We start from the raw sequence: 13,854 nt of genomic DNA on the forward strand, positions 1-13,854 counted from the left end.
AAAGGGTTTAGCGATTTCTAATTATTGGGGGTACTAGCCCTCCTCAATGTCTATGGTGGTTATCGCCCTGATCAGACATGAATATATGTTGTGGCACTATCGTGCAATCTGTAATGATATGACGTTTGCAAACTTTTGCGATTTTTTTGCAAACATTTCTTTGAGTAATATAACCGTAAATACGAACTCACGATTGAATGTAACATAAAACAAATGATTACTTTTCGTTAAAATCTTTATTAATGCCATAAATGCTTACATTTATGTGTCTTTTTGTTCGCTCGGGCAGCCATGTTGCCCCTGAAGCCGGTTTACGCTGAGATAATTCATACCCCTTTGTTTGAAGTGTGGTCCCGAAAAATCTTTGTTTGAAGGGCTGTCTGGCCCTTACCCCTACACCTCCAACCAAAAGAGAATTGAGACACCCCTACCCCTTCACGTGAACGCGCGAAACAGAGGGGTAGGGGAAAGGGGAAGGGCTAAGGGGTAGAATTGGGATTGGGCCTTAATGTCTTATTTGCAGTTGATTTCGGGCTGTGTGCCTTTAAGTCAATTGTAGATGTTGCGTTTCATTTTCTGAGTGCAAGCATGATGTTGAACCAACATCACATTGTAACATTGATTTAAAGCCGTTACTGTTGATTTTTAAATCAAATTTCCACATTTTTTCAAGGTTTATTTTGCGGGTGCAAAAGTGATGTTAACTAAATGCCACTGAATTACTGTAACATTGTTTCAATGGATGCTTGCTATCTGGGATACCATGTTCATTTGATAATATGACAAATTACAGAGTTCTGTTTGTTGTGTTTGGACAAATGTCATACATATGATTTGTGTAAAACCAATAAAAAATAGTTTTATTGTTGTTGTTGTTGTTTTTTTCCTGCTATATAAAAAAATTGGAATTTTGGAATTTTGTGCACAGTGAAAGATGATGTGAGATGCATTTACATTGTGACCATGCCAGATGCAATTAACAGAAACTGTGTCTGTAAAGGTGTGAACCAAATGGTCCATTCAGTTAGAATAACAAAAGAATAGCATTCTCAGGAGCTTCTTGTAGATTGCAGGATCTTAACTATTGTTTCTAGTCCTTTTGTCTTCAGGTATAAAGGTCTGTCTCACAGACAGAACTTTGGGAGAAACTAAGATTCTTATAAAGATTAAGATATTTTAAAGACAAATATGCCAACATTGCTGTTGAAGAACTGCTTTTATGATGCGAACAACTGACTATGGTGACATGGCGATTGAGTCGTTTTGATCTGAGAAATGCACCAAAGCAACTGAGAAAAACTCTAAGATTGTGTCTCTAAAACCTGCTCTGCAATTAGTTGTGTAGCATAACAGATGTAAAAACCAACCCACCTTCTTTCTTGAAAAGTTTAAAATGTAATCCCATTTTACCCAAGCAGGAGTTGAAGTAGCTTGTTCAGCTCTCCCTAAAATTGTAAAAGTATTTTTAAATGAATGGGGAGGGCAGCATTACTGCACTCTTTCAATAATGAATGTGCTTACTTTGAATATAAAAATTATTTCTGTTTATTATAGTAATTATTTCACGCATTTCAAGTGTTCATTTCATTTAAACTATTTTTGCAATAAATTTTGTAAAACAACTGTGTCCTCAACTATTTAACTATTGAATGTTTTATCTAATGGTGTATTTGGGGTAGTTTAGGAATATGATCATGCCAAAGGAACAGCCTGCAGAGAATCAACAGCTGCAGATGAGAAGTGCCCTAAAAAGATTTGTGACTCACCCTTACCATAGTTGCTTACGAATGAAACTCCAAGATACTGTCTTTAAGAAAAAAACATCATGTTTGGATGTTGCTAGAATTATCTGAACTGTTAACCTATCAGAACCTGTAGAAATGATGTCAATATGACTATAAGTATTCATGTTAAGTTAGTTGGAGAATGGCTCCTCTTAATCATTTTCTATGGCCTTTGGAACTCCGCCTTCAGTAAACTCTCTGTCAACTGACTGAACAAATTTGACTCCTGGTCTTCATTGAGCATATTGGTCTCTCTATGGGATTTAACTGTAATTCCCCTACAATAATCCTTTTTTTTTATCTTTTTTTTTTTCTATACCACAATGGCATTGTAGGCTACTGCAATTTGTTGTCAGATCACCAGTAAAAGCATACATTCTGTCCGGTGTCTTGCAATCAATATCCTGCATACAGTAATGTGTAAATTCGTACTGTTGAAATTGATGCCTTGCAGAAAAAGAAGCTGATAACATGTTCAGAGGTCAGCTGCACATAAAGGTATGAGTTCACTCACCTGGAGTCAAACTTCCGTCCGTCCTCGAATGTGCCGTTATACTGATACCGAACATAATCTCCGGTCTGAACCTCTCTCGAGCAGTGTGTTGGTATGAAGTATCGATCAATAATCACATCTTCCAACTGACCACATGCAACATGTATGAGAGTGAGGAGAACAGTGAGAGCTGCTGTTATCGCCATTTAAAATAAGAGGATAATTCTCATTCGGTATTCTGCAGGAGAAACCAAAGCTAAACTAAATCAAGCCGTGACAAACGATACTTGTAAAAATTTCACTATGCATTTGTTATCCTGAAATCTGTGAAATGATGTGCAAACATGCGGAAAATAACTGGAAAGAAGTTGATGTTCACGTAGGCTGTGTAACTGTACTGCGTGTCAAAATCCGCAGGAGCTGCAGCAGCAACCGCGCGGTCCTAAACTCCGTTCGGTCACGCATTCCTAAAGTTTAAGCAACAAGCAGTAGGCTATTCAAAATGTTTTTTGTCAATATAAGGAACGCTAACTAAATTGCATGGCTTTATACAATTTACAATTGTTTTATGAATTACCATATAGATCCCTGATGGATGAAAAAGCTGAAAGCTCAAATTGGACCCAGCCTTTTAAATTAGCCTGTTAAAAGTTAATGATCCAAAGGTAGTCTATACTTGGACGTATAGGCTAAGTGCATTCCTGTGGGGGGGAAATGGACAAAAGGGAGACTTGTATTCATATTTAAAGCAACAATAATCTGTCAAACTTTTCTAACTTTAAGTCTTTCTCAGAGCAATGACTAGAATAGTTCAAATTGACGGACGTTTAGACCCAGAGAAGCAGTCCAGATCAGAATTTGGGAGGCATGCAGAGTTTTCCATCACCGTAAAACTCCTGCAACCCCAAAGGGCCACAGATTTCCTACGTGCAGCCTGACATGAATCTCCGCTCTCCGTTATTACACGGGATCGGCGCTTACAGTGAGAAACAGAAGCATGGCGCAAACAAGCATTTGTTTAGTCGTGTTTTTCAGTATTGTCTATCTTTTCTGTACTGTGCAGGCTCAGTATGAGAAATACAGCTTCAAAAGCTTTCCAGCGAACGACCTGATGCCGCTGGAGTCTGCGTACGGACACGCGTTAGAGATGTACGCGGCTCAGGACTGGAAGCAGAGCGCTGAATATCTGGAGCTGAGCCTGCGGCTTCACCGGCTGCTGAAGGACAGCGAAGCGCACTGCAGCCAGAACTGCAGCGCTGTGGGCCGGGAACATGAGGAGAACAACACGGAAACTACCCTCTTGATCATGGGGCACATCATAATGCGAGCTGCATGCCTGAAAAGGTGCAAAACAAACTTTCCCGTGTTTTCAAAATCATATCCTAAGCGAGAGACTTTGGGTGCTTTCGAACAGAGGATACCCTACCGGTACCTTCAGTACGTCTATTTCCAGGTAAGAGATCACGTTCATGGATTTACGATGAGCCAGAACGCTTTTAGGTGTTGCTTCACAGTGCTATACATAAAACGTTAACTGTCCACTGAAAATGGTAATAAACGATGGATGGACATTACTGTAAATCATTGTCCTATTGTCGTAATCACTTGTAACACCCACTTGTTTAGATTTAATTTGCTCTAGCAGCAATAATGCATTTTTGATTATGTGTCTCAATCGGTGCGTTGCGTTTCATTGGTCCAGTAAGCGGCACACATGCCACGTCCACGCAAGATGCGCTTCGTGATCGCAACTCAACCGCGCTTTGAAGGCGTAATGTCTTAAAACTGCTTAACGCCAAAACATGATTTCTTTCAGTTAATAAGATTTAGGATGGATGGATGAGGATTCACAACCACTGGCGAGAAAAGTAATGTTAAGTAAAGGGACAGAATTCTGAGGCAAATCTGCGGTAAATTTGCTGCGTGTTTGTATTGCTGCTGTAATAATTCATGATAAAAGGAAATACAGAAAATAATTCCAAATCATTTTTAAGATTTGCGATAGATTATTCCCCCGCACTTTTACAGTTGCCTATGGCATGTGAAACAACATATATGGGTTCATAATTAAGTTATAAAGCAGTAATCATTATTAAATACCAGCATAGTGCAGTGCCTAATAGTGCGTGTAGCTATGTAATCAACACGTTCTCGTTTCCAACTCGCATATGGACGCTTGGTCAGGACCAGGGGCGCAGCTGCACATTTGCCGAGGGGTCTGCAAGATCAGTGTCGGCGCCCCCCTGTATTCTAGTAGCCTCTAACTCACGCAGAAAACGTTCTGCAAGTCAATGACCAAAAGCCTAATACTAGCTTGTGCATGGAAGGATAAAAACTCATCAGGAGTGAAAAAAAGTGAAAGAAAAACAATAAGAAAAAAAAGAAAAGCATGTAACATAACATCCCCTTTAATATATATATTATTAATTTGCCTCAAAGTTATTCATATATTTGCACATTTTTATATAGTAAATTTTATTTTAAAGAACATCTGCATTTTTTTTTTTACTTAAAGAGATAATTCATGGAAAATTTGCCATGCTAAGTGGAAGATATCTGCCAAGATTTCACCTGGTAGAAAAACAAATACTATTAAAATGAATGTCATGATTCCCACTATGGCCAATAAATGGCAGCAGAGGATCATTTATTGTTACCTTTACCATTTCCACTCTATAATATAGTTATTTTTCTCATGTTTTGCTAATGGATTTATATTTAGACATTATAAAATCACTATTACAACATTTAAAAATATATATTTTGTCAAAGTTCAGCATTGTTTTGTATTGAAGTATGAAGTAGCAAGAGTTTTCAACTCATTGAATCTACTTGAATTACACAGATGGCCTATTTTGAATTTACAATGGCAATTTTCAGTGAAAAGTTGCTAGTTTGTATCCTTGTTTACAATCTTCTCAGTTTCTCTCAAATGTAAATCAAATGCCCATTCACAAACATGTTTATGTTAATGTTTAACATTCTATTAGTTGTCAAAATAAATTAATTGCAGCGCTTTTGTCATACCTAAATCGAGCTCTGTAGGCTACAAAGGAAAATACTGTAAGAATGGAAAATGAGTTATTTAATGCGTTTAAATATGGTTTCATTTTCTTTTCATTTTCATACTTTACAAATTAATGACAAATTTGCGCATATTTTCTAGTACATTTAACTGCACTGTGCTCACATTTGGTCTACTTGTGCATTCAATTATAAATAAAAAAAATTACATAGCCTATCATCTTGCCATCTTGCATCAGAGCCGTAGTTCACCGAGAAGCTATGCAAGCAGCTGTCATTATCGCCAACGATTTCTTCGATTTCATAATCGCGCAATAAAATCGTCTGCTATTTTTTTGCGTAACTTGTCAGTGAACTACAGCTCTGTGTAGTAAATTCTGCTCCATCTGAAAGCAAGTGATGATGATTTCCTGCTGATTACAGAACCGGCTTTACTAACAAAATGCGCATGACAATCGCATTCGATTAATTGTGCCTATTGCGCCCTATTGTGATCTCGAATTGCAGAATATTTCAGTAGGCTGCATTCATTTGAGAGACGTTCTTAAATGTAATTCACATACATGCATGCACAGTTTTGCAGTTTTAATCGGCATTTGGGTAATTTCGTGACTTAAGTGACGATGTATGCTCGCAGTTTTTTGTGCGTTTTATTTATGAAGTGAGCGTGCGTCTCATATTTGCGTACAGTTGAAGATCGTGCACCGTGAGCAAAGTAAAACGGCTGACAGGTCAGGAAACATTGTTTTACTGACATATAACAATGGCTGCATCCGAAAACTCTAAAATGCTGCCTTCGGAGGCACTTTTCAACAAGCAGGGTATACTCTAGTCCAGTGTTTCTCAAATTGGGGTATGTGAGGTGATGGAGTTTTGGCATTCATTTAAAGGTGGGGTATGTATTTTTTCAAAAACGCTTTAGAAAACTGAGTTGGGCCGAGTACCAAAATAAACTTGTAGCCAATCAGCAGTAAGGGGCGTGTCTACTCATGATGCAGAGGAGAGAGTGTTCAGTGCACAGGACGGACATTAGCCGAGTTGAGTGACGACAGAAAGATAGAGATGGAGGATCAAAAACAAAAGAGGAAAACGTCTGCAGAACAATAGAAGGCTTACGATAAGGCAAGAAGTAGGACCCGTGTAAATATCGGATCAGCTTTCCAGCGCTGGAGAGAACTCAAGGAAGGCCTGCGATCAGCCGAGGCTGCTTTGTTTCTTCTCGATAGGCGAGTAACACCGTGTCTAAACTGGACGGCAACAGCTAAAGTCTGGACGCGACAAAGTGACCGTTGAAAATCATTTGAAATTTGTGTCAATACGTCATAAATAGAACGCAGCAGCAGTTTTCTGTCTGGGATTTGTCGTGTCGCGCCGCATCCAGTGTAGACAGCATCACTGATTATAATGAGGTCTGTAGTATTTTGTTGCACCGCTCGCGTCCAGTGTAGACATGGTGTAACATTGGTTTTGCTTTGTTTCACAGAACTAATCGTTGCCTGGGTTGCGTACGTATGTGTGGGGCGGAGCTATCAAAATAGGGGCGAGACACTTTTGGGGTAGGGGCGTGTTTGTTTTGGTGATTTGAAATGTCAACATTGGCTACCAGAAATCACTTACCCCACCTTTAATTCTACCCCAACTTAAAGTAACATTAAAACCGAACATGTATTTCTGACCAGCAAAATGCTTTACATTCTAATATAAAAACAGGAAAATGGGAGTGCCGTAAATGGTCAAATACATGATATCCAATCAGCTTACCTCATCTTTTGCGGTCAAAACTGATGACATCCACACAAGCAGCGTGCATGTGATAGGATGCCCGCTGAATATGCTGCTTTAGCAAATCGCGCTGCTGTTCAATAAGTAGATATTCACTTAATAGCATGAAGAGCAAATACTGACACGCACTATACATTGAGATCGATTTAAACTCTCTTCGATACAGACACATACCCTGTGCGAGTTATTGTTTTCATGTTTAAAATACGAGCCAGAATTTTAAACAGAATATTGTCATGTTTGTTCTATTTTGCAACGAAATAATAGTTCCGACAAAATCCGTATCATCTGGTGTAGCTCCAAGCAACATACAGCAGTGTTTCATTAGTGAACGAATCTGCGGCTTTGAACGATTTGGAGAGTCAGTTATTAATAACCCATTCATAACTACAGCATTTTGCTTCGTTACTGAATGAATGAATGAATGAATGAATGAATGACGCGACACCTGGCTCATTAAGACAGCGACTTGCCGCCACCTATTGGCGATTTTATTTTTAAATCTACAAGTATCACTTCGATTTGCCATCATTTATTGCTTTATTTATTATATTAAACACTTAATGGAATGTTAAGAATATAACATAAAACATGACATACAATTAATAAGGATAGAAAATATTTGCCTCTATAAAGGTAAAAAATGCACCTGTAAATCAATTTAAGGGGGCAAATAATGTCCTTTAATAGAAAAGGTGTGACTGCAGTCTAAGTGGAAGAGAGGGGGTATGCAGAAGAATGTTAAATGCCCCAGGACATACACCGCTGTAAAAAGTTTGAGAACCACTGCTCTAGTCTATTGCTTTCAGCAAGAAATCTTTGGTGTCAGTACACAGATGCAAATACTAAGGAAATGTATCGTCAATAAATTTGCAAAGATGTAATAAATGCATTAACGTTCCTGCATTTTATATTAAAAACATGCAATTTAGAGATTATCTTTAGATGGAAAGAAAGCGTAATTTTACAAATGTTATAAATGTGGCCTTCAAATGATAGCCTATTACCATAGCACATTCAGGTTCTTGACTGACCATAAAGACTTGACAGAACATCACAGAGGAAAGAAAAGCCAAAAATTAGATCTCTTTAACATCTCAAAAAAAGCCTATTTCTAGAAATTAGGTTACTTTAACATCATATTGAGACTTTTGCTCGAGTCTCCTGCTTCTCAACCTTGTTTCCTGAGACAAAAACTCTAACACTCCCAATATGGTCTGCTATAACATTTTAGAGGAGATTTCATCACCAGAGATTTTTCTCCGTAGCTAGAGACAGTGAAGATCTCACTTTTGCCTCCTTTAAAGCTTTAGAAGAGATCTCAACAACATCACACACTTTTCTCAGATTTTCACCTTAGCTAAAGGCTCTGGATTGCTCATAATTGTCTTCTATAAATTTCAGTAGCGATCTCAACAACTTTTATCAATATGAGCTCAAACATTTCTACCAAATAATATGTATTAATAATCAAATTAGTTTTGGATTGGATTGAGTCATAAGCCATTTAATGTGCCTTTCAGCAAAGAAAGCTCCAGGGTTACTGTTCCTGTAAGTCAGTTTTGATAAAGGCATTAGGTAGATTACTATTTCCAAGAACAAATTATGTGCCCAATGCACATAAACTGTACAGTTCTATTATCTTATTGTGTGTCAACAAGAGTAACGTTAACCGTATTTTTGCATAATTTTAATCTTAATATAGGCTTAAACTCTGAATTTATGGTTTATTTTTTTTTACTTTAGTCTGTGCCTTTCAAGTACTTGACTTGGTGCATACTTTGTTAAGTTGTTGAGATCTCTTCTAAAGCCTTAAAAGAGACAAATATGAGACCCCCAGAGTCTTTAGTTTAGGAGAAAAATCTGAGCACAGTGTGTGAAATTGTTGAGATGTATTCTGAACATTAGAGGAGACAAATGTGCTACGCAGGCTCATTGGATATACATGCCTTTATCTACATTTCTGCAAACTCAAAAAATGTACCTATAAATTCGATTTGCTGCAGTTTCCAGTTGTAATGAACACTAGGGGCAGTAAAACTCAGACTCAACTTTTCTCCTTTCCACACAAAGTGTAATTTACAGGGCCAGAGTTTTACACAATTCATTGCACAATATTGTGTTATGATTTCAAAACTATTTTACATGCTGCTGCATAAAAAAAAAGAAGATACTTTTGAACTTTAGCATCACATATACAACTTCACCTTTGATTAACAGCCAGAGAAGGGCTTGACATCATTTTCACGAAATGGCTCGGCCCAGAGTCATCCCTCCGAGCCAAATGCATTAGATCTGTTCATGTGCACTTCGTTAAGGGTTAGGTTTGGTGTAGGGGGTATTTCACGATAAAGCATTAACTTTTGGCAACACTCACTGGACTTGAATTCTGAACAGCCACAGTACGTACCTGAAGCAATACGTGCCCGTATCAGCCTAATAACAATGTGTCATGTCATGGGTCACGTGTCAGGGGTCACGTATTGAATGTGCATTTTAGCGCCACTCACTGGACATTTTACTTTGAAAATGCCGTGAAACATGATATGTAAAATCGGTATTGCAAAAATGTCACATCAAGCACATATTTCCAATAAGCCTGGGATGCAAATGTGAAAGATCCAGAGTCTCCTGCTAAGGAGAAGAATCTGAGCACATTGTGTGATGTTGTTGAGATCTCTTCTAAAGCTTTAAATTAGACAAATGTGAAACCATAAAGTCTGAGCACAGTGTGTGATGATGATGAGATATCTGCTAAATCTTTTTAGGGAGACCCTTTTAAAGGTGTTTTTTTTTTATCCAGAATTTTTTATCCAGAAACACTTGATATTCTGAAACTTATAATTCTATTTAAATGATAGTTTCAGAATTTACAATAATAAGAAAAAAATTTACATTTTGTAATTAAACAAAACTTTTCTCCTAAAATGAAACTGAAGGGACCTGAAGACAAAGCTGATACCTAAATGAGATATAAGAAAATCACCCCTTAGTATCCTGAGCTTAGAGTAACCTCTAGAGCCATCACCTTATGGGCAGCAGATCAGTGTCAAAGCATAGCTGTTCCTCAGACAGAATGAGTCTGAGACCCAGCTATAAAGGTGCTTTCCTGCTCCTGTTCCCTTCTCACATCTCCCATTAATTCCTGTCTCTCCTCCTACTGTCCTGACCATTAAAAGTGAAAAAAAAAACTCCAGTGTAATCAGAAAATAAAGAAAGAGCAACCTCTGAGCAATAAAACATTTTTACGACAGTGTCTATATGAATCTATATGAATGTCAATCTATAATTCATAAAGCACTATATAAGTAAATGTGACTTGGCTATTCTAACAGTAACAAGTGAAAACATGTATTTGAATTTGAGAAAGTCAATGGAGAGATCTCACCTGTGTACCTCTTATTTCACTAATGTCAATTAAATGAGAAACTGCAAAACAATATGTAAACAAGACAATCCAGACACTGAAATATCTCATGTTATGTGCGTCTAGATGAATGAGTTGGAGAGAGCGGTTTCGGCAGCACACACGTATCTACAGCGAAACCCTGAGGACCCCCTTCTATCTAGGAGTCTTAACTACTATAAAAGACTGTTTGACACAGAGGAGTTCCTCGTAGACCATGAGGAGAAGCCCTGTGAGGTATTTATTCTCTCTAATCGTGTTTTTCTATTTAAACTTATTTGTGAGAGGCACTCTTCTGAAATAACTAAATATGGATTCATATCAATCTGTCTCTTAGGCTTTATTCCTGAAGGCTGTAAAGCTGTATAATTCGGGGGATTTTAGCAGCAGTGCTCGAGACATGGAGCTGGCGGTTGCTGAGTATTTTAAAACATTCAACACGTGTTTGATGTCCTGTGAGGGGTCATACGATGTGCAGGAGTTTAAAGACTTCTACCCCACCTTAGCCGGTCAGTGATATCATGATGCATTCTTAGATTTGCTTCAAATAGCTATGAATATTAGAAATCCATCCTAACTAAAATAAGCCTGATTCAAATGCGAATGGTTTGACATGAGAAGTCCATCAATAATCTGACATAGGAAGTCTAGTACCATCATAGATGGTTGAGTTTAGTTTTTTTAGTATCAGTATAAATGCAATGTCCTCTCTCTTTTTTTCTCCCCCAGATTTCTATTTTGAAGTAATGAAGTGTAAAGTAAAATGTGAGGAAAATTTGATTCCAAATGTTGGTGGTTTCTTTGTGGAGAAATTTGTTGCCACCATGTACCACTACATGCAGTTTGCTTATTACAAATGTAAGTAACGTAATCACACACACAACAAAAATTGTTAATTGTCTTCTTTCAGCAGTAGACATGAGAAATACTACAATCTGCCCATATTTCATATCAATTAGTACATTTTGGTATAATGGGGAATAATGTATTGTAAAACAATATTATTGTAGGAGACATGCAAGTCTCTCAGTATCCAGTTCTTGTAAACACATTTTATAGACACTTTCCAGTTCTTGTAAACATCTAGAGGTATTGGCATGACACACTGTTGATGCACTCATTCAAAACTGATAGAATAACATGTTCACAATATATTTACAGTGTAATAGATTTATTGCACTTGACCACTTCATGCAGTTTCACTGATGGAATAGCAAACCGAGCACAATCCGATCACCAAACCATTTCAGGAGGTGAATTGAGAGCCATTTTAGATGCGACTCGGTCACATGTGAATTTGGTGTAAAAGTGACATGTACTCTATAAATTTTACTGCTTCTAAAATGGTAAAAATAAAGGTGTGGCATTTGCAAATTCAAATCCAGTTTGTGGGAACACTTTTATGTGGCCAAGTGTAAATGGAATGTTCAAACTCAATCAGATAACAATACAATCATAGAGACAGACCAAGAATAAATGCCCCCATAGACTAAGACTTCATTGCCAAAAGGTTTTCAGCAAAACAATCACTTTATAAATTACTTTTATTAATTTGTCCTTCTAGTAAATGATGTGCGAAATGCAGCGTTGTGTGCAGCAAGCTATATGCTGTTTGATGCAAACGATCAAGTGATGCAGCAGAACATGGTCTACTACAGATTCCACAGACAACAGTGGGGACTGCAGGACGAGCATTTCAAACCACGACCAGTAAGTACAAACACACACACACGCACACGCTCACACATGCATATCATGAACTTTCCAAAATGACAAACATGTAGTAAGTGTAATGCTTCTGATTAGTGGTCTACCGATATGGGCTTTTTGGCAGCCGATACTGATGCCGATATCTTGGAAAGCAGAATGGCCGATATTTTATTTATATTAATTCATATTTAAGAAATCTTTTGAAAATGGACTAAAAGATAAACGTGTAAAATAAACATACCTATACTCTAGAAGACAAAGTATTTTTCACAAATAAATATTTAATAAAAATATAATTAAAAAGAAAGTAAACACTGTAACCAACAGGGCACTCATTATTCTGGGAAGTTTGTGTGCATTGGGAATCATGTTTTTTCAAATAAAGTAAAGATAAAACTCATTTTACACACAGCACACAGTGACTATATAGCATAACTTGAAATCAGTCACGAGTTTAAAGTTTGTCGATCGAGCATCTCCAGTGAAGTTCCACAGAACACGCGATCATGCAGGTCACATGCACACTTCACAAGATCTCAACTAGATTCGACTAAAGCCTTGTCCAAATACCCACACTTGCAGTCTTGGCCACTTGAGAGCGCGTGCGCGCGACAGGAAGTAAGTGCGCAAGACTGTCCCAGGTCTTAAAAACGCCAGAGCCTCGTCGTGACCCGTGTCTGAAGCATACATTGAAAAAACACCAACCAATTGGCTGGCGACAGCCATCAAGTCACTACCGGTGTGACTATAGTATAAATAGGCGCCGGGAGCACACATCGTTCACTTCTTCGTCTGAAGCTTGCGTCCGCAGCATGGCAAGAAACCTAGAGGACACAGTGTCTCATTCCCTACTCAGGGAACCATGGTTACATAAGTAACCTGAGACGTTCCCTTTCATGGGAACTTCGAACTGCGTCCTCTAGGGGTCGGTATGGGGAACGGTATACCCATGCCACCATGCTGAGGGGAGTGCATGGCAGAACCATGGCGAGCACTAAGTACCAACTCTACCATATTGCTATGGGAGTTGCCCCTGTTTAGATGGCTGTCAGTGACGTTGTTCCCTATGGCCAAAGGCCTAGGCTACATACCCCAAAATACTTACCTGTTAGGACCAGACTCCTGGGCCCGGGGTAGAGCTCAAGGCTTGGAATCAGGAATAGATTCCTTTAAGGGAATGCGACCAAGAGCCTAGAATCATACTAGTCTTGGCCTGTCACACAGGGGCTACCGCACGTTTCTCTTTGAATGTGCTGAAGGAACTGTCTCAACAGACCCCTAGTAGCAACACCCTGTTAAAGTAGGTATCCAGAAGATATATAGGAGGAGTGGTGCCCAAGGCGGAACCGGGGTTTTCTGCAGTCCCCACTGTTGTCTGTGGAATCTGTAGTAGACCATGTTCTGCTGCATCACTTGATCGTTTGCATCAAACAGCATATAGCTTGCTGCACACAACGCTGCATTTCGCACATCATTTACTAGAAGGACAAATGAATAAAACCACTCAGAAAGAGCACGAAGCTGTTGCGCGTAGCTCTTACCGTACAGGATTTTAGAAAAGTGGGCAAAGCATAACATGCACACTTACCAGCTATGTGGATTTTAGAAATACCGTTTTAGGGGTACGTGCACACACTTGAAATACCGTTCTAGGG

General features: G+C 38.5%; 2 protein-coding genes across 2 annotated transcripts in view; one reads left to right on the forward strand and one right to left on the reverse strand.

Moving 5' to 3' along the window:
• The window catches only part of fkbp10a (FKBP prolyl isomerase 10a), a 28,507-nt gene extending 25,828 nt beyond the window's left edge, over positions 1–2,679 (reverse strand). Inside the window, exon 1 of the mRNA XM_016248197.1 lies at positions 2,299–2,679. Within this exon, the coding sequence (XP_016103683.1) occupies positions 2,299–2,483 (185 nt within the window). The 5' untranslated portion in view covers positions 2,484–2,679. The remainder of the gene's footprint in view (positions 1–2,298) is intronic.
• A 479-nt stretch (positions 2,680–3,158) lies between these two features.
• p3h4 (prolyl 3-hydroxylase family member 4 (inactive)) overlaps positions 3,159–13,854 on the forward strand; it is an 18,699-nt gene continuing 8,003 nt past the window's right edge. The window contains exons 1-5 of the mRNA XM_016248203.1: positions 3,159–3,730; positions 10,577–10,726; positions 10,827–10,998; positions 11,219–11,347; positions 12,054–12,199. Of these exons, the coding sequence (XP_016103689.1) occupies positions 3,275–3,730; positions 10,577–10,726; positions 10,827–10,998; positions 11,219–11,347; positions 12,054–12,199 (1,053 nt within the window). The 5' untranslated portion in view covers positions 3,159–3,274. The remainder of the gene's footprint in view (positions 3,731–10,576; positions 10,727–10,826; positions 10,999–11,218; positions 11,348–12,053; positions 12,200–13,854) is intronic.

The sequence above is a fragment of the Sinocyclocheilus grahami genome, unplaced genomic scaffold (genome assembly GCF_001515645.1).
Source record: "Sinocyclocheilus grahami isolate Dianchi unplaced genomic scaffold, SAMN03320097.WGS_v1.1 scaffold869.1, whole genome shotgun sequence".
NCBI lineage: Eukaryota > Metazoa > Chordata > Actinopteri > Cypriniformes > Cyprinidae > Sinocyclocheilus > Sinocyclocheilus grahami.